The 26,597-nt window shown below is 54.9% G+C and overlaps 1 protein-coding gene across 3 annotated transcripts; it reads right to left on the reverse strand.

The window, feature by feature from the left end:
• Nucleotides 1-643: 643 nt before the first annotated feature.
• On the reverse strand, nucleotides 644-26,202 carry SH2B2 (SH2B adaptor protein 2). 3 transcript variants are annotated; one of them, XM_074556837.1, is made up of 10 exons: nucleotides 26,083-26,202; nucleotides 24,830-24,963; nucleotides 14,458-15,345; nucleotides 12,092-12,193; nucleotides 8,278-8,369; nucleotides 6,047-6,141; nucleotides 5,683-5,865; nucleotides 5,343-5,536; nucleotides 3,355-3,526; nucleotides 644-2,901 (listed from the first exon to the last, which is right to left on the reverse strand). In XM_074556837.1, the coding sequence occupies exons 3-10, from the start codon at nucleotides 15,316-15,318 to the stop codon at nucleotides 2,585-2,587; spliced, it is 2,016 nt and encodes a 671-aa protein (XP_074412938.1). In that variant the 5' UTR covers nucleotides 15,319-15,345; nucleotides 24,830-24,963; nucleotides 26,083-26,202; the 3' UTR covers nucleotides 644-2,584. The 3 variants fall into 3 exon arrangements, with proteins under 3 accessions (XP_074412938.1, XP_074412939.1, XP_074412940.1); XM_074556838.1 differs by lacking the exon at nucleotides 26,083-26,202 and adding an exon at nucleotides 25,858-26,048; XM_074556839.1 differs by lacking the exons at nucleotides 24,830-24,963; nucleotides 26,083-26,202 and adding an exon at nucleotides 24,663-24,820.
• Between the last annotated feature and the right edge of the window lie 395 nt (nucleotides 26,203-26,597).

Consider the following 26,597-nt stretch of genomic DNA (forward strand, 5'->3'; position numbering starts at 1 on the left):
CTCCACCCCCCCAAAAGCCATGTGTTAGCTGCGTCTGTCACTGCTTAGCTGTCACAGTACAGTCTGGGACAATGCTCCAGTTTTCCCAGGGGATTCTCAGCAGAAAAGAGCACACTAGGAAGACACACAACGTCAGAGCATGAGGCACAGTCTCCCAGGAGAGATGGAGGCAGAGGAGGGGGAATGACAGGCCACGGGAGATGCTAGCACAGGCCTTTAGTGAGGGAGGGGCATTTTCACAGCCCAGCGCTGCTCATTCCCCATTATCCTGCACTACTGACAGACCAGACAAAGTAAATAACAGACTGGAAGGAGAGGAAACCCTGTCCTCTGCAGCCTGGACCCACCTTCCTCCTCCCTCTGCTCAGCAGAGAACTCTGCTCTCCCTCCCTCCTCTCTTCTCAGTGCACCCCAGCCTGGCCCCAGCTGCCCAGAGATACCAACAGGGTCTGCACACATGAGACATGACAGCATCCTCCCTCTGTTTTTCCCTTTTTTTTGGTAGCAAATCCAGCAAAGCCCAAAGCTCTTGCTCACACGCTGTTGTTTTTGCAAGTGATTTTATTTTAAAACCGGAACTCGAGTTCTCCATTTGTTTAACAAGTCCCCCTCCCATCCCCTTTCTTTTTTTAAATAAAATTAATTTATTCTACACAACAGTAAACTCTTCCAGACTCTTTCCTATTTACAAATTAACATTTTTTGCTTGCAGATCATCGCTTCCCCCTCATTTTCCTATCCTGTGCCACAGAAAGTGAGAAACAAAGCCAAAATCTGAAGGTCTGTAAGGCAGTGCTCCCATCCAGCCTTCTGGATCCCACCCTTGAGAAGAACCAGAGTGATGATGTCTCTGTCAGATCTGGAGATCTCCCCTCATCCACCATGTGTGTTAAACCATCAACCAAGAGCATCCAGCCTCTCCCTGCTCCTCTGAGCTGTGTGAGGAAGGAGAAATGCCCTCAACAGAGCAACCTGCTCCTGCTGCCCTCTGAAGGGACGTGTCTTTGGGGAGAAAGTGGCATGTGCTGCAGGAATGGGATCCACCAGGATGGTCTCACACATCCATGGCAGCTCTCGCATCACAGGAGAAGCCTTGGAGACATTTCCCCTCTCCTCTTGGAGTCAAGCAGTGGGGACATGCTGTGCTAGCTCAGGAAAGAAGGCACCTAATAAATAAAAATTTGGCCCAACCCAATTCCAGGCAAATTCAAGGGGTTTTTTTTGAGGCTGTGGCTTGGCTTGTACCTCTTTGAACTAAGTGATAACTTCTAGCAGCTAGTAGGGTCTGCTCTACCTGGAGACCTGTCCAAAGCCACCTGGCTCAGGTCCTGTGAGCACTGTCACTCCTGTCACTGTCACAGGAGCAGCCAGGAGTGCTGGTGCTGGGTAACACAACCTGTGTCAGCCAAACCAAGGGGAACATGCAAACACTTTGCAAGCAAAGCTGCCCTTCTGGAGGGTCTCCCACTCCCCATGAGGCACAAACCTGGCTTGTAAAACCATCCTCAGGGCTTCCATGACCTGTTGGAAAAGAATCAATGTAGTGTTTTTATTCCTGGGAGCCCAGCCAGGCAGGAATACCTGCTTTTACCTGCAAAGCAAAGCTGTCCCTCAGCTCTGGACACAGCCCCTGGTCTCTGCCTGACCCCCCAAAACATCCCAAATGACCAAAAACTGATGTAAAGAGGAGGTGGTGTCATGTTTTCCAAGGTTTGCCTTGAGCAATGGAAAATATTGCCCAGCTGCGCAGAGAGCAGGCAGAAGGCTGATGCCCTTGTGGAGAGCTTAGGTTTTGAAAAATCAAGGAAGAAAGGGAGGATGAAAGGGTTATCCAGGGATTCTCTGTCAGTACAGCAAGGAGAGAAAGGAAACAAAGGGACAGAAAAGGCAGGACAGCAGGACAACCCTTCCTTGAATGCAATTCATTAAGCTTTGGGCAAAAACCTTCTTCTGTCAGAGGGTAGGAAACACGTGCCCCAGAGGGAGCCCAAAAGCCAGCCCAGACAAACCCTCAGGCCCTCTCAGTGCTCCATGTGTGTGAGAAGAGTTTCTGCATGGACATCCGACACATTTCCATGCTCATCCCAACATGCCAGAGTCCCTTGGCAGCTGGTTTGCAGGGCGATGGTGCCACAAGGATGTTGGCCATGCTGGGCTCTGGCCCCAGAGGGGACATGCCAAGGTGCCTTGGCTGGAGGATGGAGCCTGGCACAGCTTCAGGTGCCATCCCACAATGGGCACAGCCAGGAGGAGCTGCAGGGAGCCCAGCTCAGCCCTGGGAAAGAAAGCTCTTGGTCCGGAGGGAAGGAGAGGAGGCTGCAAGCTCCAAAATGGCACTGACTCTGAATTTCAGCCTCCCACACTGCCAGCACTGCCCCAACGGCAGGGCTGGCACCAGGTCCAGCAGGGACATTGCCCAGTACTGGCACAGGGCATTGCCCAGCACTGGCACAGCTCCCAAAAGCAGCAGGGAGCGAGGAGCACGTCCCATCCCGGCTGGGTGGCTGGTGGTGGCAGGATGAGGTGGCGAGGCCGGTGAAGGTGAGGGGCACAGCTGCCCCGCTGTCCCCCATGCCCGGGGGGCTCAGTAGAAGGAGTACTGGTTTTCCACGGCCCGGGTGCGGCTCCGGGCGCTGTCAGCCTCGTGGTAGTCCTCGGCACCGGCGGCAGAGGGCTCCGGCCGGCGCTCGGCGCTGTCGCTGCGGCTGCGGGGGCCCAGGGCACCCTCCAGGCGGTGGTAGGGTGCGGGGGCCGGGACAGCGGGGGCCACGGGCACCCCTCCCTCGGCGGGCGGCGGCACCGGCGGGCCCGGGGGGGCTGTGCTGCAGAAGTAGTGTGGAGGTGGCAGATCGACCCGGCAGCCCGGGGGCTGCGACACCAGGGGCGGCGGGGGGCCGGTGTCTGCAAGGGAAACACGAGCTTGACTCCCTCTGTGCTGCCTGCGGGCTCGGCCCCCTCCCTGTGGTACCTTCCCACACCGCCTCTCCATCCCTGACCCTGTTCTTGTCCAATTCTCCTTCCCGCTCTCTCCTAGCACAGCAGGATGCTCCGAGCCTGCAGACATCTCTGCTCCTGTCCTGCCCGAGCCAGGGCACTGTCACCCATAGGGATCACAGGGCACTGACACCCACAGCCATGGGTCACAGGGCACTGTCACCCAGACTGGCACAGGGGTCACACCAACACAGTCCTGCTGCTGCATGAGCCACAATGCCCACCTCCATTGGGTGACACCCACCCTGGCACCCCTCCAGAGCCACACACATCAGCAGGGCGCTGCTTTAGGGAGGGAATCCCATGGACCTGTCCCTTTTTTAGGGACAATCCCCCAGTCCCCAGCAGCCTGGCACCCACCTGGCTGCGGGCTCTGTGCCACCACGTAGCTGCGCAGGGTGATGTCGGCGGCGCCGCCCGACTCCAGCGGGATGGGGTGCGTGTGGAAGTGGCGCAGCATGTCAAAGATGGTCTGGAACCAGAGGTGCTGCACGTGGCACTGCCCGCTCTCATTCAGCGACAGCCGCAGGTGCTGCAAGGGCAGGGGCACGGGGTGAGCTGGGGGTCTGAGGGTGACACTCACCCTTGCAAGCTGCACCTCCATCAGCCAAGGGAGGTGTGCTCTGAACAGGATTGTTGTTGCAGACATCTTTTTATTAAAAATCCTTTCTTAGGATTTTTCCTTCTGAGAAGCTGAGAGGCCTCAGAAACAAAATGTAAACATTGACTATCTGCTGCTGTGGAATGCAACAGGTGGATCCGTGATTGGTCCGTGTGGATGTTTAGAATTAGTGACCAGTCACGGCAGAACAGGCTCTCTCTCTCTGTCTGAGACACAGACCTTTGTTATGATTCCTTTCCTTTCTATTCTTAGCTTAGCCAGCCTTCTGAGACGAAACTTTTCCTTCTATTGTTTTTAGTATAGTTTTAATGTAATATATATATCAGAAAATAATAAATCAAGCCTTCTGAACGTGGAGTCAACATTCTCGTCTCTTCCCTCACCTGAAAACCCCTGTGACCAGCGTCACAGATTGTTGTGTTTACCCTGCTGCAGGGTGTTTCCTGTAAAACCTCACTTTTACACCCAGTGTACCTCACTTTTACCTCACTGAAGCCCCAGGAGCAGTTTGACCCCTCCTGGATGAACACCATAAAGAAACACACACAGAAGGGTGTCTGGGTATGACCAGGAGTGGCTGAAGCTCTGATCCCATGGTCACAGACAGCCTGGAGAAGCCTCTAGCCCACCTGAAGTACTTCTTGCAAGGTGACAAGAACAGGCAGCCTCTGCTAGAAAAGGGACCCAGCAAAAAACTGCTTGTGGTTGTTTTTTCATAGTGCATCAGTGTATTTCAGGGCATGGAACAGACAAGGAGAGGGCAGGGGAAGGTGTGGCAGGCTACACTGAGCCCCCATGGGTATTTATCCATATGCTCACATGACAGGCACTGATCCAGTTGGGAAAGTGTAGAAGGGGCTGGGCAGGATGCAGAGGGGTCTTGGGACACAAGGGCAGGTGCTCCTGAGGGATTCCCTGCTGGGGTGCAGCTCCCTGCAGAGCTGCTGCATTTGGGGTCACCCACAGAGCAAGAAGGAACCTGAGGTGCTGGGCAGGGCTGGCACTAACATGTTGGGGAAGATGAAACAGGAAAGCCTTATCAATATGATTGTCTGGCAAAAGATTTTGAGAATAGGGAAACTATAAGCGAGATTGAAATGAAAGCAAGCTTTGAGATACCTCAGTTACTGAACAACTGGAAAACAATGGTGTGGCTGACTGAAGGTAATCCCCTTTTGATGGAACAAGACCCTCTGCTTGCAGACAGGCCCAAGGGTCAGAGCAGACCCTGCCAGCTTGGCAGAAGGGGCCCAAAGAGGAGTTTTTAGGGTTTAAAATGTAACACAGTATGGTAATGTAGTGATTCCTATACGCTGTATTAAATGCTGTAGGATTTGTATCTTGTACTGGATTGGTTAGTGAGAATCAGAATATTCAGCACAGAAGATTTATTGTATTGTAACGTGAACTTTGCTCTCTTGCTTTTAATCTCTTATGCTTTTGCTCTCTTACCCTCTCATCCTCTCTACCCCTCTCTTCTCTGGGGCCTGCTCTGAGCTGTGTTTGGCAGCTCCCAGCAGGGCCCTGCACCCAGGCCCTTTGCAATAAACCGCAAGTTCCACGACCTGGCTGCAGAGATCTCTGCTCTCTGTCTGTCCCGACTGTGCTCCCCCCGTTGCTCCTACACTGACATTTACAGAGAAGCAGAGCAGAGGGAGAAACAGAAGAGAGGGAGGAGAAGAGGCCAGGGAGAAGCAGAGGACAGGGAGGAGCAGAGGACACCCACCTTGGCTTTGCCCTGGAAGTTGAAGGTCAGCACGTACTCGCCCGGCCGTGTCTCGCTCTGCCGGATGACGAACAGCCCGTGGCTGCGAGCGCCCCCAAACAGCACCAGCTGGGCTGCCTTGATGCGGGACAGGGTCCCGTGGAACCAGGGGAAGTCAGACAGGTTGATCTCAGCCTCGGCCTCGCTGTCCTCCCCTGCCCACAGGGACAGCAGGTTTTTAGGGAGCGCCTGAACATCACCCTCCCATCTCCTCTCCCTCTGCGCACCTCCAGAGTGAGGTGGGTGCTGCATCCTGCATCCCACCTGAGTGAGATGGGTGCTGCATCCTGCATCCCAGTACCTGTGAGGTGCCCACCAGCAGTGGGGGAGGATTCCAGCGTCTGCAGGAAGTTTTCCAGTGGGACGTGGGTGAGGAGCTCCCCCAGGGAGTCCCTGCCCCGGCCAGGGGGCACAGGGACAGAGGTGGCCATGGCAGCGTTGTGAGAGCTGGGCAGGGCACATCTGTCTGGTGGCCTGGGTGCCTCTGGAAGGGAGATTGCATGGGATGAGTGCGTGGCTCAGCATCACCCAGCATCACTGGGCAAAGATGAGGGTTGTCCTGCTTTGCAGGCAACTGTGCTGGATACTCCTGGATCTTAGAGACACCTGAGGGCTAGGTTATGGCTCTGAGGGAGTCCCAGACCTTCCCAGATGTAGTTCCTTACCATCATTCAGGAACTCGCAGCTGGACGAGGTTGTCCTGCCTGGCAGACAGGGTCCCTGTGCACAGGACACCAGCTCAATGTCGTCCCCACTGTCCCTGGAGGAGAGCACAGACAGAGACACACATGTGGCACCTCCACTCACTGGCACGGAATGGGGATTTGGCCAAACAAAATTCCAGTGTGATCCAAGAGCACATCCTATTGCCCCTGAATTCCTCCCGAGGGGTTGCACCAAGAGCACTGAGAAGCAGAGCAGCCACCAAACATGACTTTTTGGGAGTGAGAAACCAGCGTGGGAAGGATGAAACCCTTGAAAGCCCACACTGTTGGTCATGTTGGTCGGTTCCAGCTGCAGGATTGTGCTGCAGGATTTTGTGGGTTTGGAAGGAAAGCTGTTACCTTGACTCTCAGTGCTTTGCACCCACATACCTTCCCACCCGAGGGCGCTTTCACTTTCACCCTCTGCAAAGGGAATTACCCACCCACAGGAATTCCATCCCTATAAGACATAAACCACTAAGTCAGGACAGGCCTGGAGCAAGACAGCAAATGGGAATAGAGCCAGGGAGCCACTCAGAACATCCCTGTTGCCAGCCCTCCCCGTGCACTTCAGCACCCTTCTTGCACAAGCATCCGACTTGCTCCACATCCTATTTTTATCCCAGCCACCAGCAAGAGTCCAGAGCTGCCCACAGCACTCAGCAGCTCTTGCTTCACACACAGGGCCACGTGGGCACAGGCAGCAGGGGAAGCTGCTGAATTATTTAGTGGCCAGCGAGTGAATCAGCCATTGGGAGTCATTCAGCTGCAGCCAGTTAAAAACAAGAAGGGAGGAAGGAAACCAAAACCAACAGAGCTCTGCAGAAAAGCCGTGTCTGGGCACTCAGGAGGCAGCTCCAGCACGCAGCCCTTGGCAGGAGCATCGGGAGCTGATTGAGAATTCGCTCTTGGCGCCCGGCGTGTGTGGCGGTGTATTAAACAGCTCGTTATTATTTGCTCTGCAGTTCATTATTATTTGCTTTACAGTCACGTCCAGGGGCCAGAGCGGGCTGGTGCTGGGTGCTAAGCAAACAGAGAGGGCTGGGAGGCTGCCAGGGGCACAGCCAGGGCCAGAGCCAGGGGCAGAGCCAGGGGCTGGCACAGGGACATCGGCGGCTCCTGCGGTGGCTCGAGGGCAGCACGGCCGTGGTGCTCAGCTCCAGCTGGAAAACCAGCATTGAAACAAGGAGTGAGGGAAAAAAGGCCTTCTCACAGCCTCACATCAGCAGCCCAGCCTCAGCAGTGCTTCTCGAGTAAGAGAATCAAAGAATGGTTTGGGTTGGAAGGGAATTTAAAGCTCATCTCGTCCCACCCCCCTGCCATGGGTAGGGACACCTTCCACTAGCCTAGGTTGCTCCAAGACCTGTCCAACCTGGCCTTGGAAACTGTCAGGGATGGGGCAGCCTCAGCTGCTCTGGGCAATCCATGCCAATTAATTATAGATTTCAGGAAACAGCAAAAGGAGCAAAGACCTGGAGTGCACCAATGCATCCTCCTGTGAGATGCAGCCTCCATGGTGACCAAATGCCTCCCTCTAGCAGGAGGGGGCAAAGGCAGTCTGGAGGGAGCAGGAGCCTCTCCAAGCCTCTGTTCCACATCTGAGTGATGTTTTCACTACTACAAGTTTTGGTTGTTCCAAAACTGTGCCAAGAAAGGCAGTGCCAGGGTTTCCCCAAGGCTGGGCCTGTCTGAGCCAGCAGCACCAGGCACACAAACCTCCCTGACACAACTTGCTGCATGTGCTGGTGAAACAGCAGATGAGAAGTTTTGGCTGAGTTATGACTCCAATGACAACACTGATGCCACTGTGATAGAAATACAAATAACTCAATTAAACCAGCAGAATTTTAAATATATCATGGATGCTAAGCTGGAAAAAAAACATGGAAATAGCTCAAATATGGTATAAAATCTTCAGAAGGTGGGTGTTACGAGCTTCCTGCTTTGAGGCTGTGTTTCCAGGTCACCTGCCTCTGCCAGGCTGAGGGAACATGGGGCAGAGAAGGGTGAACAAGTGGCCTGTGCTCTGCACCCCTGGCAGACACAAGCTGCTAACTCTGCCTCCAGACCTCTGCTGCTGTGAGCTGGGCACTTCCTGTGACAAGCCAAGCAGCAAAAATTGCATCTGGGTAACAGCCCATGCTCAGGCAGCAGAGCCCAGCCCCACAGAGCCCCTCCCCAGCAATCCTTACCCAGGGTCGATGCAGTCCTGGATATCAGCCACCCACGAGTGCTTCTGCAGGGAGTCGATGGTCTCCAGGATGTACTCGGCCCCATTCTCCACCTGCAGCCAGGTGGGATGGAGTCAGCTGTGCCAGGCTGCTGCCCACACCCCGAGGCAAAACACAGCCCAGAGCCCAGCCAGAGCCATGAACAGCACCTCAGCTCAGCAGCAGAGGATGTTCCACCCCATCCCAGCACAGGGGTGACCCAGAGGATCAGCATCCCCTCCTTCCCAGCACAGGGGTGACCCAGAGGATCACTGTCCCACCCAGCACACAGGTGACCCACAGGATCAGTGTCCCACCCCAGGACCGGAGTGCTGAGGGCTGACTCATAAAAATGCATCCAATCTGACTCCTGACCAAATCTAGCACTCAGAGGAAAACCCCACTGCACCACTATCAGCAAATACAAGTTTTTTACAAGGTTTTTACAGCCTCCAAGGAAAAACACACCTGGCTGGCAGCATCAGGGTATGTGGCACTGTGCCCAAGCACAGACAGCGTCCCTCACTCCTGGGGCACCTCTGTGTCCCCCCAGAACTAGCTCTGCACAGCTGTAGCAGAAGCCACACTGCTCTCTGCCCCAAAACCCTGCCAGACCCCAAGAGTTTTAAACCTCTCCTACATTATCTCTTCTGCCCGCTGGTCCATGAGGCTTCTGATTGCAACAGAGTGGGAGAGAAACCCCCCTTCACAGGGAAAAAAATAATAAATAAAAATTAGGACACAAAAGAGCCTCCAAACTGTCCAGCCCAAAGGAGCTGTGCCATTCTGGGGCTGGGCAGAACCAGAAGCTCCACATCAGTGGACTCAGATGCCATGGGATGCTCTGTGCCTCTGGCAGCTTTCCCTGCATCCCTCATGGAGCCTTAAACATTGTGTTCCCAAGGTGGCAGAGCAGCCCTGACTCTGGGAGAGTGTCACATCGCCAGCTGAGACAACCTCCAAGCAAATTCAATTAATCATAAACAACTGAATCACCACCCTGAAAATAAGCAGGGAGGGCAGGGAGCAGAGCCCTGGCTGGGGCTGAGCAGTGACCTGGACCCTGTCCTGAGCAGAGGTGGAGGGGAACAGCAAAGATCCCCTTCCCCAGTTAGTTTAACTTAAGAAAGGATCTTCTCAGGCTTTTTGAGGGCAAGGCATGAAGCTGACGTGGGAGATGGGGCTGCTCACTCATGCAGAGCATGACAGCAAGCAAAGCACGTGCAGGGCTTGGGTATTTTGCAAGCACCTGCTTGTGCAATGGAAAAAACTGCATGTGCTGGATGTCTGACGGGCTCTGGGGACACACTGGCTGCTCATTTTTAGGCAATCTGGCAGGAACTATTTCAGTATGGACTCCCCAAGCAAGGCAGGGGCTTTTCCAGCCATAGTAGCATCCCTAAATGAGGCAGGGGCTTTTCCACCCATCATAACCTGTGTGTTGTGTGTGAAGGTTGAGATTGGGCTCCACATCACACAGAAAGGGAAACCACAGCACCCAGCTTGCCCACCTAACCTGCTAAACTGAGGGTGCTTCACCCCCTCTGCAAATCCAGCCAGCAAAGGGGGAATGGGAGAGCAAAAAGATGTCCCAGCAAGAAGGAGCCAGGCAGAAAATGAACCACAAATAAAGGATGTGAGAAAAGGGGAGCAGCATCCTGTGCCAGCAGCTGGGAGGGGAGAGCAAAGCCTGGCTGGAGGGCTCCATCCTGTGCTTGCTGGCTCTGCTCACTCAAAGGATCAATTGTGATCAATTCCCCCGGGCAGGGTGAGAGCCAGGACAGGGCAGGAGCAGAAGGTACCTGGCAGAGCAGGTATTTTCCAGCTGGCAGGGTTTGGAGCATTCCAGAAGTGCATTAAAGGAATGGCTGGAGCAGTCACCAAACTGTTCGCAGTGGGAGAGGAGAGACCATGTCTGACTTCAGAATATGGGAAGAGGGCAAGCACAGAATTTTCCTGCAGCAGCCAGAGAAACCATCCCTCACAGGCACCCAGGAGGCTGAAACTCCTAGAAGGGATCTGTCATGACCAAGCCCATCTGCTCACGCTCGTGACAGCTCCAAGGATAGGGAGAAGCAGTGGCACCTCCTGGGTGTTGAACACGCTTTGGACACTGATGTGACACATTTGAGGTGGGGCTTGTAAGGACATCTAGAAAATGTGACAAAAACGTGATGAGCCATGTTCCACGAGCAGAGATCAATGGCTGATGAGTTGTCAATGGTCAGTGGTCAAAGCTGAGGGATGTTCTCCTTCCCATCAAAGGCTCTCTGTGTGTGCTCCTCAGTGATGAGCACAAAAGAATGTGAGGATACCTGATCAATTCATGGATGACATCACACTGAAAATGTGTTGGAGGACCAGGCAAGAATTCAAAGGGACTTGTCAAAGCTGAAGTGGAAGAAGAAGCTGAAACCAGCCCTGAGCTGAAGGACAGGGTGAGCCCTGGGCTCAGAGTGATCGCTGTGGGGAACCACGGCATGGGAGCAGTTCTGCAGAAACCATCCCAGAGTTACACCAGCCCACAGGCTGCTTGTGAGTCAACATCATCATCATCATGGCGTGAGGAAAGCACTGCATCAGCTTGGGCTGGACAGAGAGGAAGAAGAAAGGAGAAGCAATCCTTCCCATCTGCTCTGGGCCACAGCCTCATGTACACTTTGGGGCGTGCCATCTCCAGAGCCTGCAGGGAAAGCAAGGAGGAGCTTGGGCTGGTCAGTCTGGAAAATAGGAGACACTTGAGGCTGGCCTCTGAGGCACAGAAAACAACAGCTGAATGAGCCTCTGTGCCCATGGTGGGCACTGACCATTGCTGAGGCTGAACAGCAAGAAGGCCTTGGAGAGGGAAGGTGCCAGAAGAAGTTGTGTGACCTTGACAAGGAGCTGGATTTGATGGAAAGAAATTTCTCCTGGGAATGTGTGCTGGGGCCAGGTGGATTTCAAGGCCTGGGAGCTCTCACAAAGCCAGGCTCAATTTTCCCCCTCTTTTCCTTTCATAGTTTTCTAAGCTCTCAAGCAGGTTCATTCAGCTGGGATGCCTCTCTGTTCTGCATTGCTACACACTCTGGGGGAGAAGCATCAGGGAGAGAGGTGCTTGTTTAGAAGAGGTGGAACACAGAAATGCTCAAAATCTAATGGTCCATCACTGTCATGGTGTCCAAGATCCTGCAAAATTCAGCCCTGCCATGACAGGCTGTTGTCTTCCAGCAGAGCAGGAGACAGCATTGAGCTAATTATTTGCATGATATGGAAAATTCTGAAGAAAGAGACTTTCACTCTCTGCTCGTGCCCCCAGACTCATGTGTGGTTGATCCCCAGGGTCTCATTTGCCCCACAGAGCTGCTCCCACAGAATCCCTAAGGCTGGAAGAGACCTCCAAAACCATCAAGTACAACCTTTGATCAGATGCAACCTCATCAACCAGACCACAGCACGAAGGGCCATCACAGTGTGTCAATGAAACAGCCACCACATGTCACCGATCCGGGACAGCAGCAGCCACAAAACCACAAGCAGCTGCAGCAAGGAGCATTTTCCCTTGCAGATTGTCTCAGATCACTGATTTAACCCATCTCCTGGTGACACAGAGAAGCCAAACCCCATGGTGAAAGCCAAACTTGATCCCAAAACACCCTGGTGTCAGCTGGAGCAGGCAGGGATCCTCTGGGGAGCATTGGTGCTGTTGGCATCTCAGCTCTGAAAGCCAAGGCAACAATCCCTTTGGGGTCTGAGCCTCCTGCACTGCAGAGTGCAGGTGCAGAGGGGGTTCCTGTAGGGATCCACGCCCTGCTCTCACCTTTAGGACAAAGGTGTTGTCTTTGTCAGGCATCTCCAGGGGCATGGTGGTGCGCACCTCGATGATGGCCGACAGCGGGATGCTCACCTTGGGTTTGGAAGCCTGAGAAAAGGAAAAAAAAAAAAAGCAAAGAAAATAAATGAAAAGAAATCAATGAATTAAAAAAAAAAAAAAAAGAAGTCACTCAATTGAATCAAACTGTCCCTGGGGACAATGCAGCAGGGCTCTCAGAGGCAAGATCAGCTCAGCCTGTGTGGTTATTACAGAGGGGGAATAAACAGCATTGATTTCCCTCCTGTGCCTGATAACTCTGAGCTCTGTGAATTAAACCAAGAGGAGGCCCAGTGGAAGACAAGGGAGGTGCTTTTAACTGCCAAACCACCCTTCTTGCTTCAGCGCAGGCTGATGTGCCAGCTCTGCCAACACCACTTAATTTCTCTCCATTTTCAACCTTCTCCCGATGGAGAGAGCTGTGCTATCTGATGGGGGATGCTTCCCATGCAGAAAGCAGCCCCGTTTCTCCAGCACAGGAGCAGCATTTCAACCAGGCAGCTACAACACAGCAGCCTCAGCCATGCAGGGAATTTTAATTACATTAAAATCAAGAAAAATGAATTTCCCCCAGGGCCCCTGGCACCCGCCGGAGCCTCGGTGGGGAGGCAAGACCCGGTGCCTCCCACTCCGAGTGTTTGCTGAGCAACAAATTCCCCAGATATTTGTTTTAATTATAACAAATCCCCACAAAGGAGCTCGTGGAGCTGCTCTCCAGGGCTGGTCCCCTCCAGGGCTCTGGGATTTGGAGCACTGCAGCTGCAGGAAGCAGAGATGAGATTTAGTCACCAGAACCTGCGCCTGGTGCCGTGGATGGAGTGGGTGGGATGAGGCCAGCAAGGAGCTCCAGGCTGCAAGTTACCAATAACGGGCTCAGTTCCCATTTTTATTGGGAAATAAAAATAAATAAATCCAAGACAGAACAGAAACTGCTTTTTCCCTTGCAGGATGTTTCGTTTCTGCCAGCCCCAGAGCCCCAGTGCTGCCTGCAGACACGTCTCAGCCGTGCAAGGCTCTGCCCATCCCTGGGGAATTTTTCCATCTCGGTGTTTGCACAGCAGAAGGTCAGAAAGGAAGCAGCAGCTGCTTTGAAAGGAAAGGAAACAAGGTGATAATTCACCCCTGAGCCAGAGAAGGGTCTTAGAATCACAGGATGGTTTGGGTTGGAAGGGACCTTAAAGATCATCTCATTCCAACCCTCTCCTCTCCAGGAGGGTTCTTCCCTTTAAAGGTTTACAGACATGGCCATAGTTTTTGTAGGGTCTGTGTAAAAACAAAGCTGTGGGCTGCTGAAGCAAAAAGCAGTTTTCTTCCAGCTGTGCCAGACTGGTGCCACTTTTACATTTGCCAGATGGAAAGCAAGATGGGATGAGAGGAGAAAGCTGTAAACCAAAGTGGGGTGTGATTATAACAGAAGAGCAGACAATGTTCATAAAAGTTGCCATAAAATAATTTCAAAATTGATTTTTAGAGGCAAATCAAGATACGCTAAAAAAGGAATCTCTCTATGAGTTCTCTCTTAAATGTTTTAAGAGCAGCAGTTGTTCCATTTTAACTCAAGTTTATTTTCTCTTTGGTGCAGCTGACACACCAGGCTTCATCAGATCCTCTATCCACAGAATGGGTTGGAAGGAATCCTTTTCCACCCCCTGCCATGGGCAGGACACCTTCCACTAGCCCAGGTTGCTCCAAGCCCCATCCAACCTTGCCTTGGGCACAGCTGGGGCAGCCACAGCTTCTCTGGGCACCCTGTGCCAGAGCCTCCCCACCCTCACAAGGAACAACTTCTCCCAAATGTCCCACCTATCCCTACTCTCTTTCAATTTAAAGCCATTTCCCCTTGTCCTGTCACTCCATGCCTTTGTTAGATGTCCCTCTCCAGCTCTCCCACAGGCTCCCTAGTGGGCACCATGGACATTGGGGTTGTTTCCTTCCAGCCAGACCCCATTCCTGGGCTGAGGAAGCCCCCAGTCCAGCCCAGAGCAATGCCCACCATCCGTACCCATGCTGAGCTGCTCTCCAGAGAGATGCATTTGAGTTCAAACTCATGTTTTATATTTTCTCAAAAGGTGAGAGGCACAGGCCAACACCAAGAGTGCAAGGTTCATTTTGGCCTGCAGGTTGGATGGGTTTCAAGCACATTTTCCAATCCATTTGCACCTCAGCCACACAGCACCAGCTCTCCCTCTGGACCAGAGCTGGACTTCAGCCCAGCTCAGCAGTGGAAACAAAAAAAAGCCCCAAAAGCAAAGCCCAACTGCTGCTTGAATTTCTCATAAAAACAACAGAGAAGTTGGACAGAAGTCAGGGCTTACCTTTGGAGGGACATAAAACTCCAGGAGGAACCTCTCCCCTTCCACCTTCACCGCTTTGCGCAGCAGGAGGCGGCACTTCTGCCACTGCGAGCTGCCCACACAGTTCGTGTCATCGGCCACCATGTAGCGCAGCGTCCCCTCCCTCTGGATGTCCACCAGCTCCACCTTGGACGAGGGCACCTTGGACAGGCGCAGTTTGTGTGTCCATTTCTCCCGAGGGTCCCCAGGCTCCTTGCCCCCGGCCGGCCACGGCTCCCTCTCAGCTCTGCGCCCGCCCAGGGCGGCCTCGGCGCCCGGCTCCGGAGAGGATTTGCGGTGCCACATCTCCTTCATGCCATCCACCACGCACAGGCTCATGTTCCTCAGGGAGAAACCTTTCTTGAACTTGGGCTTGGCAGCAGCGTGGATGGAGACGTCCTCCGAGCTGCGGGACTGCCCGTAGGAGGAGACTTTGTGAGCCTGCACCTGCTGGGCCGGGGTCAGGTAGCGGCTGGCGCCCAGAGGGGCGTCCATGCTGTCCAGAGACTCCGTGGAGGTCTCCTCCTTCCTGGGGGTGACCTCCCGCCCGTAGGGGACGTGGCAGTTCTGCAGCCCCACGAAGGGCACGATGTTGTACTTGGTGGGCGAGTCAGACACGAACACCCTGCTGACCTCCAGGCTGAAGATGTCCAGGAAGTTGGCGGTGAAGTGGTGGGAGAAGGAGGTCTCTGCCCCGGGGGTGTCGTAGTGGGGGTTCTCCTTCAGGAACTGGCAGAACTTCTGGGCGAAGTCCACGGCGGCTGCCTGGGCGTGCAGCTTGCAGAACTCCCTCCAGTCGGGGAGCGGGGAGGAGGGCTCCTGGCACAGGGCATCGCCGTTCATGGCTGCCCCATTCCACCTGCCGGCGGGCTGGGGATGAGGACATGGACTGAGTGTGGTGTGGACAGGGACACAGACTGGCCTCCAAAAACAGGGACATGGACAACCCAGCCTATCCCCCAAAAACAGGGACATGGACACAGACTGTTCCCCAAAAACACAGACATGGACACAGACTGTCCCCCAAAAACAGGGACATGACATCCCATCCTGTTCCCAAAAACAGGGACATGGACACAGACTGTCCCCCAAAACCAGGGATACGGACAACCCACCTGTCCCCCCAAAACAGGGACACAGCCAACCCAGCCTTTTCACCAAAAACATGGACATGGACAACCCAGCCTATCCTCCAAAACAAGGACACAGACAACCAGCCCTGCCCTCCCAACTAGGGACATGGACAATCCATCCTGTCCCCCCAAAACAGGGACACGGCCAACCCAGCCTGTTCCCCAAAAACAGGGACATGGACAACCCAGCCTATCTCCCAAAAACAGGGACACAGACAACCAAGCCCGTCTCCCAAAAACATGGACATGGACACAGACTGTCCTCCAAACACAGGGACATGGACATCTCATCCTGTCCCCCCAAAACAGGGACACAGCCAACCCAGCCTGTTCCCCAAAAACAGAGACATGGATATCCCATCCTGTCCCCCAAAACAGGGACACAGACAACCCAGCCTGCCCTCCCAACCAGGGACATGGACAACCCACTCTGTCTTCCCTCACACGGGGACACAAACAACCCACCCTGCACCCCCAAACAAGGGCATGGACATGGACAACAACCCTGACCCCAAAATGGAGGTCACCCTTTGCCATGATGCCAGAGCTGATCTGCAGCTCCAATGCAAAGGAAAATGCTGTGGGAAAGTGTCTGTGTGTCGCTCTCTCTCCACCTCATCCACTAGGAAAGAATCTTGGCGCTGGCAGCAGCCATAAATTGTACTTATTTCACGATTATGACCATGCAAAAGCATTATTGATTTCTCATGAAACCGCTAAGGAGTCCCCAAGTGTTTGCCTGCAGGATTCCTCTCACTCCGTGTCTGCCTGGCCATGGCACAGCTCTCCACAGGGGGAGGGAGCACTGGGAGTCCTGGAAGCATCCACCCAGGGCAGCACCCTCCCCTCTGCACCCCACAGCTGGTCCTTCTCTTTCTCTCTAGTCTCTATTTCTGCCCTCATCCTTTGCCACATCAATTTTGGGATTTTGCTCTCCCTGCTGAGCATCAGCTGACAGAGAAGCCAGGACAGGTTCTCAGCAGAGGCCCATGAGTAGGTGGAGTGCAGGGGGAAAAGGAACAGAAGCCAGAGCCAGGAGCACACCAGAAGTTGACAGGAGCTGCAGAGCAGACCTGGGAGCCCTTGGGAGAAGCATCACTTTGCCCAAACCCCACACTGGTCCTTCTCCCAGTGGCTGTGAGACTGTGTACAGTCCAGGTTGGTGCTCATATTGCACTTCCCAAATCTCTACCTGACTCTGGGCAGCATGAGCAGCCTTCCCTGAGGGACCCCAGCAGTGACTGCATCTCCAAAATCACCTCCTAGTGCCAAAACTGCTCATGGCTGCTGGTGCTGGTGGGCCTTGGCTGGGGCACTGCTGAGCCCATGACCCCAAACATCTGGTCCCTGTGTCCAGACACCTTCCTTCCTTCACTCCAAGGGCAGCAGTTTGGCAAATCCATCTCAGCTGCTCAAACACTGGGTGCCTGTGGGATCCAGTTCTGGAAGGGCAGGACAGTTCCCCCGGGTTTTGCTACTCCCCATTCACACAGCAGCCCTTTCCCTGGATTTTGCTGTTCTCCATTCACAGAGCAGCCCCTTCCCTGGATTTTGCTGCTCTCCATTCACAGAGCAGCCCTTTCCCTGGATTTTGCTGTTCTCCATTGACAGAGCAGCCCTTTCCCTGGGTTTTGCTGCTCTCCATTCACAGAGCAGCCCTTTTGCTGGCGAGGGATTACTCCTGCTAATAAATCACGCGCTGGATCCCGCCACAGCTTACACGGCCAGTAATTAATTACTGCTCTGACGAACGGCACCAGCCACGGATCAGGGCGGGCACTGGGGACTGGCATAACCCACTCCTTATCCTCCAGACCCCAGGCAGGGCTGAGCCCTGAAGGCTGGGATTCAGAGCAGCAGCTGTGGCCAGGAGCTGGTTGCCATATCCCCAGCACATCCCTATGGAGATGAGTTCTCTGGGAACACCTCCATCCCAGAAAAGGGCTCTCAACCCCCCCCCAGACACTGAGAAATCCACACAGGCAACAAAATCCCACCAGAAACATGATACATGTGGCATTTCCTCACTGTTAAGGCAGGGATGCCACTCAGTGCCCTGGCTGTGCCAAGGAGGTGCTGAGGACAGGCTACACATGGGCCTGCACTGGCTCCTCACATCCCACAACACCAGCAGAGCTCCAGCTCCTGCAGAAATCCCTGGCAAAGCTCTCCCCAGCATCACAGGGATTTCCCGGAGACCTGAGCAGGGAGCCATGCCAGCTGGGAAAAAACCCATCCCTGCAGTTTAGGAGCAGCCTCTGAATTTCCCCGAGAGACATCAGCACAGCAGCAGAAAATGCAAAGCTGTTTGTTACCCGCCCAGCAAATGAAATTCCTAATTATCCATCCATCACCAAGCAGAGGATTTAAAGACTCTGCCCTTTGAATTGAAAATTCACAACCCCAGCTCTGCCATGGCCCAGGAGCTGCCGTGGCACCAAGCCATGGGCCGGGAGTATTTGGGCTCAGGGAGAAAAGGGAGATGAAAAGGAATCTCCTGCTGCCAATCCAAGCAGTCAGAGCCAGAGCAAGGGAGAGGGTGCAAAGGGAAAAGAGCAGGAAGGGGCTTGTGGGGGAAAGGGAAAGCCCCTTGGTGATGGGTTTATTTGCATCTGCTGGTTTCCCCCCCATGAATTTGGGTGAAAACACAGTTCCCTATCCCTGTCTCCAGGAGGGACTGGTGCTCAAGGCCTGCCTGTCTGAAACCAAGGGACAGCAAGCTAACAGACTCTGAGGGGTTAAGGGGAAAAAAAAAGAATAAAAAAAAAAAAGGCACTTCAAAAAAGATAAAGCCCCAAACAAAAAGCCTCAAGGAGATCCAGGCATGGCAGCCGGGCTCCGGCTCGGAGACGCGCACACAGAGGCATCACAGCATCTTCCTTTCATCTGCACGGGGATGACAGACTTTAAAAGGCCAATTTATAAAAATGAAGCCTAGAGGAGAGACATCTGGCAGGTCTGAGGAGGCGGTGGCGGGGATTACTAACCCTGTGTCACATATCCAGGATATCCAACCCCCCTGCCCGGAGCACAGCCAGGATCCAACAGTACAGGCTGGGACTCTGTGGGGTGGTTTAAGGGCAGCCCCAGAGCCATCCCTGCCCCTGATTCACCTGATTTCTGCAGGAAGCAGGCTCCCAATTATCTGTGTAGATTTACCTTTAATCTGGATGCCTGCACTCCCCTCCATACCAACAGCTCTGCCCCACTTCTTGAAATAACTTATCATGCCACAGACAGCATCCCCGGGCAGAGCGGTGGAAGCGGAGACCAAAATAAGCTCACGATGAAAATAAGCAGCAAATCTGCAATTGCTTTTTGGAAAGGGCCATCCCCTGCCAGCCCAGCTTCCTGAGGGCTGCAGCACACTCCAGCACCTTTCTAAAGAGCCAGATCCCTCTGGAAGTGCCCTCAGCCCACTCCAGAACTGCCTCAGGGGCCATAGCATTAAGTCCCTGAGTCCCTGGCCTGGGTGACACAAGAGGACAGAAAAATAAATATATAAAATGGGGTGGTTTGTTGTCATGAAGAAGCCATGGAGTGGCAACCACAGCATCAGGCTGGTGACAAGCACCTAACCCACCTGCAAACTCCTCCAGGGCAGAGCTGTGCCTGCTGCCCCTGTCATTGGGAAACTGAGTCAAAACTTAAGAAGATAAAAATAAGGAACTTCTGGGGTTTGGCAAGTGGAAACCCAGGCTGGGATGACAGGTGAGAGCCAGCTGCTGGCAGTGATTTGGGTCTCCTCTCCCACCAAGGTGTGCTGAGCCATCCCCTGCTCTGGGGTGGGGGGCACATAGAATACTCTGGAAGTGGAAGCAAAGCTACTGACCTCAAGAAGAAATGAAATTTAAGCTGTCAGCAGAAGCGCAGGAGACCATAAAAAAACAACTCCCCGGTGAAGCAGGAGTCAGGGAGCAACAACAAAGCCACTGGGATTTGCTGAACCAGAGGCGTGGGGAGGAACCAGCATCTAATGAGGTGTTAATAACCCGAATGCGCAACGCCGGTCATGGGATGGCCAGCACAGCCTGCCCAGCACGGCTGGCTCTGATGGCTTTATTTAAGGAAACAACCCTAATAAAGAGATGTTTCCCTTCCTCCCAGAGCGGCACAGCCAGGCTGGGACAAAGTGATCCGAAACTGAGAGGGGGAAAAGCACGATCTGCCGTGAGCAGCGACCTGAATCCATCCATCCCTCCACTTCCAAGCTGAATCCCTCCATCCATCCCTCCACCTCCAGCCGTGCGGGGAAACCGCCAGACAGCAACGGGAAAGGAAAAGGCAGCTCAGGAGGCAAAGCCTGGCTCCAGGACAAGGAGATGCCAGCCCAGCCCCGGCTGTCCCGCTCCTGCTCGGTTTCCAGCAAGATCGATGCCACTCAAAGCCCCAGCTGGTCACGGCGATCCCGCGGGAATGTCATGAGGAAACCCAGGCACCTGCTGCCCCAGAAAAGCGCCTGACCTAAGCGTGCCGTGCCAGAGGAGATCCCCGAGTCACGAGCAGGGCGCAGAGCAAGGCGATACCCCCGGCCCCCCCGGGGATGCTGCTGGCAGCGGCTCCGACACACGGGCAGCTCCTGGAGCCTGCCTGCACAAAGCCCAGGCACTGCCTGCCCTGGGCACACGGGACAAAGAGGGTCGTTTCTTGCCTGTTTTCTCTTTTCAAGATGTGTCCTATCAGCATCTCCACCCCAAAACCTTGTCCTGGGGAAGGGGAGAGCAGGGCAGAGCGAGCAGGCTCAGACTGATGGCAGGATATCACACCAAGGGGATACCCTTATGTCCAAGAGGAGGAAAGGTTCATTTCTTGTCCATTTTCTCTTTTGAAGATGTGTCCCATCAGCATCTCCACCCCAAAACCTCATCCTGGGGAAGGGGACAGTGGGGCAGAATGAGCAGCCTCAGATTTCACAGTATCACACAGAGCTGTGGGGAAACCCTTATGTGCAAGAAGAGGAAAGGTTCATTTCTTGCCCATTTTCTCTTTTCAAGATGTGTCCCATCAGCACCTGCACCCCAAAACCTTGTCCTGGCCACCCAGCACTACTGAGTGCTTTGGGGCATCCTTTTTGAGAGCTGGGCTGGCCAGTGGGGACCCCTCACTGGGCAGAAAGAAAGGCTCAAGGAGCCTTTTCACTCCAGAAAAATCTTTTTTCTGGGGTGAGGGATGAGGGATGCCAGGAGCTGATCTCCCCCCATTCCACTGCTGAGACCTGAAGGCTGCGACCAAGTGACCTCCTCCCTTTGTCACCTCAAGGACCCTCCCCAGCCCTCGAGACCCAGCAGAGCTTTAGGGGCATGCAGAGGCTGAGCTGAGGAAGAGAAAACCATAGGGGACAAAAGCAGAAGTCACCTTTTGCTTTCACACCCCTCTGGACCCCTGACCACAGCCCTGGTGTGGGAGAACTGATTTCTCTCCATGCTCCTCAGTACTCCATGCACTATTTATACTATTGTGATCTTAAATCAGACTGCCTGTCTGAACCAGATAGAAATGGAAACATTCCTTGTTCCTCTCATTTACTGGCCATCCCACTAAAATATTAATTGAACAGCATCTTGGCCTTAAATTTTATAGTCAAACCACCTGCCTTGAACCAATCCTTCAGCAGGAGCAGGCTTTAACTCCCTGCTCAGATGCACTTCAGGGTCCACCTGTCATCTGCAGCTTAGAAAAGATTTTTCTGGGATGAAAAGGCTCCTTGTGCCTTTTCTGCTGCCCAGCCAGCTCTCAAAAAGGATGCCCCAAAGCACTCAGTAGTGCTGGGTGGCCAGGACAAGGTTTTGGGGTGGAGGTGCTGATGTGACACCTCTTCAAAAGAAAAAAATGGGCAAGAAATGAACCTTTCTTCCACACATAAGGGTGTCCCCACAGCTCTGTGTGATATCCTGATTCCAGCCCCACAGGAACTGGGGGGCTCCTGGAAATGAGCAGATGGGCCCATGAGAGCCCCCAATAAAACCTGAGATTTTCTCCATCTCCCATTACTCTGACCATACCACAGGGTTGTTCCTCTCCCTCCCCTCCAAAATCCCCCGCAGTGGATGTTGTACTTCCTGTGCTGACAGCTGCTGGAAAATAAAGACAAGTTCATAGATAAGATCCACTGGATCTTAGATAATCTTTTCTCTGAGTAATTCCATCCAGCTTGCATTGAGCCACTCTGCCAGCCCACTCAGGGGCTGGAGCATCACCCAGGCCAACCAATCTGCTGGTGTTGGGGGACCTGGGGGACACCTCAGGGTCCCCAGGGTGCAGAGACAATGATCAGCAAAGCTTTGGTGCATCATGAATGCAGCTTAGTGCTTGGAGGCTGTGTGTGGGAATAAAGCAGAGACACCCCCTCAATGCCCCAAAGGAAAAACTATTGGAAAAAGGAAATAAATGAAAATCCCAGAGCTTTGGGTGAAGGAGGTCAGAGGCTGTTGTCCATTCCCCCCTCAGTCGGGTGCCACCTCACGTGCCTGTCTCCAGCCAGAGAGCTTCCCACAGAAAACCACCCAGTCCAAAGTCTATTTTTAACCACCACAATAGCAGAGCCTCCCCTGAGGAGCAGCACAAGCCCTGTCCCAACCAAGCAATCTCACATTTCCCTCGCTAAGCCTCGATTTCCTTCCGCCTCTCAGCCCACAACAAAACCCTTCTCCTCCTCCTCCTCTCACCTTCCCATCCTCAGAAAACTATTTGCACATCCCTCCATGCCCCTGCAGGCTGGTGTGCTGTGGGTGCAGAGTGTCCTGCACACCTGTTACACATTAACCACTGACCTGGCACCTGTGGGCAGACCCTTCCTGCACTCAGAAATGCCAAATTGGAGCGGCAGGTTCACCTGCTCAGCCCCCTCCCCTGGGTGCACCCCAAAACTCTGGGGATTTACAGAAAAAGCCCTGCAACATCAACCCAGCTGCACTTCCCAAAGTGAGTGCAAACTCTTTAAAAGAGATCATTCTTACCCTGGGGATTGCTGTGCCATGGAGGAGCTCTTTGGGGGTTTTTGGGGAGAGAGCTGAGTGGGTGCTCAACAAAGCAAATCCTGATGGATACAGCACTGTCATCACTGGGGTTCCCCCACCATTAGGTCAGAGAAACCCCTTAGATTGTTTTTCAATTACAGCACATAATAAACATGAGATAAAGTTACACAGTTCTGTAGGAAATTTTCTTATTATGTTTTTTTTTATGTTGCAGATCCAATTCCCCACACGCATCACTGTCTCATACCCGCCTGCAAACAGCCTTAAACTGCTGCCTAATGCTATCTGAGCTGGGGAAATTCAATTCTACCCAGCGCCTCACCCAGGACTGCTACAATCACTGCTAATTGCTTAAGTGGTGTATTAAGCAAAATAAAAATTCCAGTGGGCTTTGAACTCCCCCCCTCCTCAACGAGATGATGCCAAAACACCCTGTTACAGCTGCCAGCCCTGGCTGGAGAGCCAACCTCAAATATCCTTCTTCTCTTCACTGTGCAGGGATGCTCCTGGGCAGGCAGAGCTTCGTACCCAGCATGGCCATGACCACACCAGAGGGATCCACAGGCAGTGTTTGACTTTGCCACCCCTCTTGCCAGGGTTCTGGGGTGCCATTGCAGCCCCAGGGTCCAAATGCTGCCAGGAGCCAGTGAAGCAGGGCACAAACATCTGCCCAGTGGGACCCTGGGGTGGATGCTCTCACACTGTCCTCTCCTGTCCCCCCACCTGTGGGTGTGGATGGAATATGGGGCTTCTGTCAAGTCTCATCCCAAATTCAAACCCTGCACGAGAGCAAGCAGATTCTCCAAGCCCTTCTGGTTTTCCCTTTAGCAAAAATCAGGTGTGGGATGCAGTTTTAGGCATGTTCTCTCCTCCTCTCCACCATGATGGAGCCAGCTGGAATTGAATTTCTGGGAGCACCCAGGTTCCCTCTGCCTGCACAAGGATGGGAATCACTGGCCAGGGACAAGTCCCCAACCCTATCCCAGCACCTCACTGGCACCCACAGGCAGGGAAAGCAGCTGAGGTCAAGTGAGGGCAGCCCCAGGCAGGAGGGGAGTGATGCAAGAACCTCAGGGCTGGACGGACTGCCCTGGGGCATCCCAGGCAGCCTGAGTCAGCAGGGCCAGCAGATGGGCAACCATCCTCTGGTTCCTCTGCTTCTGCTGGGAAGAAGAGAAGGAGGAAGAGGAAAGGCATCAGCCAGCAACATCCTCATGCTGAAGAGATGGGTGTTCTGCCTCCAAGGAGGAAGAGCAAAAGGAGGCTGGACAGGACCTCGCTGCCATGAGGGTGCTCACAGTCCAGGAGAAGAGGGGACAGACGTCAGATCAGCCAGAAGAGGTGGCCCTGCAGTCAAACAGCCACTGCAGCCCTGAACCAACTGAGGAATGAGGGGATTTTAACCCCAAAGCCTTGACCAGGCAGGGCTGACTCACCCTCCTCGATGGTACAGGGTCACTGAGATGGGTGAGACACCAGGCAGGGCTGGCAAACCTGTGTGCTCCCCAAGCTGCAGCAGAGAGGATTATGCAGCCTTTTAAAGGAAACACTCAGCCCTGAGCTCCTGCGTTGCAGTGATGGTGAGACACTGGGAAATACCACAGAAGAACACAGAGAGAAGGTCCAAGGGCACTTGCCATCCCATCTGAGCAGATCTCCTGGCAGCACACACCCACCTGTCTGTACAAATGTGCCCTCCCCCAGGGAAGGGGGGCTGAGCAGTTCAGAACTGCCTGTGTGCTTTAGGGGGATGATTCCTATTTAGAAAGGCATCCCCAGAAATCCATAGTCCTTCTCCACTCTCCCAACAAACCAAACCAAAAATCCTCATGGAGGGCAGTTCTGAGTAATCATAGAATTGTTTAGTTTGGAAAAGACATGCAAGATCACCTAGTCCAACCATTTCCCCATGTCCCCTAGTGCCACATCCACACCTTGGCTAAATCCTCCAGGGATGGTGACTACACCACTGCCCTGGGCAGCCTGACAACCCTTTCAGCAGAGATTTTTCCTAATATCCAACTAAACCTCCCCTGGCATAACTTGAGGCCATTTCCTCTTGTCTAGTCAGCTGTACCTGGCTACAATTTCCTTTCAGGCAGTTGTAGAAAGAGAGAAGTTCCCTCCTGAGCCTCCTTTCCTCCAGGCTGAGCTCCCCCAGCTGCTCCTCATGCACTCAAAGCCACAGGAGCAGGGTCTGTGGGGGTTTTGGGCAAGGTGCAGGGGGGGACAGGGAGGTTTTACCTCCTTTCCCGTTCCAGTTCACAAGATCCCCGAAGCACCGGCAGCGTGGCTCTTGCAGGTCAAACACATAACTCCAACCGATCAATTTCCACACTGGAAGGAAGTACCAGAGCGACTGGGAGAGAGGGAGGGACCTGGAAGGCAAAGGTTTAGGCTGTCAATGCCTGGAGCCACAGCAATATCCCCAGGCACATCTCACCTCCCCCAGGCCACAGTCCAGCAGGGCTCGGGCCTGACTTCACCAAAAGCAGAAACAAGCAGGAGGGCCGGGCAGAAAGTCCCTGGAGCCTCTCAAGGGCCTTCCCGCGGTGCTGCCCACAGAGCAGGGCTGGCTGGAGGCAGCAGCCGCCCCTCGCTGTGCCCGCGGCGATGCAGGGCTGAGCCCCCCTCCGGAGCCCCCGCACCCCTCACGCAACGCCAGGCACACAATACAGACTGAAAATAAGGGAGCATCCGTGCGGGGGGCTGCGTGTTGTGTGTGCCCCCCTTCGGGTCTGCCATCCCCAAACCCCGGGGGAAAACAACCCATGGCTGCAGCCCCAGGGAAAACCCCATCCCCAGAGCAGCCCCCAGGGCCGGGGGAGCCCAAACCAAGGCAGCAGCCCCATCCCTGGAGCAGCCCTCAAAGCCGGGTGAACCCAAGCCAAGGCTGCAGCCCCTCTCCCACGGGGCAGCCCCCATCCCCTGAGCAGCCCCCAGGGCCGGGGGCAGCCCCCACGGCCGGAGGAGCCCAAACCAAGGCTGCAGCCCCCATCCCCGGAGCAGCCCTCGGGCCGGGAGCAGCCCCCATTCCCAGGGGAGCCCCAGCCAAGGCTGCAGCCCCCATCCCCAGAGCAGCCCCCAGGGCCGGGAGCAGCCCCACTCGCCTGGAGCAGCCCCCAGGGTCGGAAGCAGCCCCCATCCCCGGAGCAGCCCCTATCCCCGGCGGAGCCCCAGCCAAGGCTGCAGTCCCGCTCCCCCGGGCCGAGCCGGGTCTGCCCCATCACCGCCCCCCGCCCCCGCGGGCCCGGGGCCGCCCCGATGCTCACCGGGGAGCGGGGCTGGCCCGGCCCCGCCGTGCGAGGGGAGGGGGCGGCTCGGGGACCCTCCCGAACGCTCCGCGCCGCAGCGGCGGGGGGCGGGAGCCTCCCCCGGCCGGGGGAGCCGCTGCTGAACGGGGGAGCGGGGGGAAGAACCGCGAATAAATCCCCGCCTAAATCCCCGCCCGCCGCTGCGGTGCCGGTACCGGTGTCGGTACCGGAGGATGCGCTCACCCGGCCCCGCTCGCTGCTCGGTTCGCGGCACGGCTCGGCTCGGCTCGGCTCGGCTCCGGCCGGCCCGGCCGCCCCCCGCCCCGCCGGCAGCGCCGCCCCCCGCACCGCCCCCGCCGCCTTAAAGGGCCCCGCCCGGCCCGCCGCCCCCGCCCGGCGCTGCGCGAGGGGACCCCGGGGACACCGAGACACCCCCGGCCAATGAGCGGACACCGGGGACACCGAGACACCGCTGCCAAATGAGGGGACACCGGGGACACCGAGACACCCCTGCCCCTCACGGGCTGGCCTGGGGCCGTGCCTGTGAGAGCGCCCCGGATAACACAGGGCACCCCAAATCCTCAGGAAAAGCCTTAATCCTCAGACGGGCTCCCCAGCCCTCCTGGGAGCACTGCAAATCTTTGGGCAGCACCCTAAATTTTCAAGGCGCCGAGTCTTCAGGTTCCCAAGATCCTAAGGATGTACAAATGATGGCAGGGTACCCCCGTGCTCTGAAGAGGGGCCGCAGCCTTTGCTCA

The sequence above is a fragment of the Zonotrichia albicollis genome, chromosome 22, assembly GCF_047830755.1.
Source record: "Zonotrichia albicollis isolate bZonAlb1 chromosome 22, bZonAlb1.hap1, whole genome shotgun sequence".
In the NCBI taxonomy this organism is placed as follows: domain Eukaryota; kingdom Metazoa; phylum Chordata; class Aves; order Passeriformes; family Passerellidae; genus Zonotrichia; species Zonotrichia albicollis.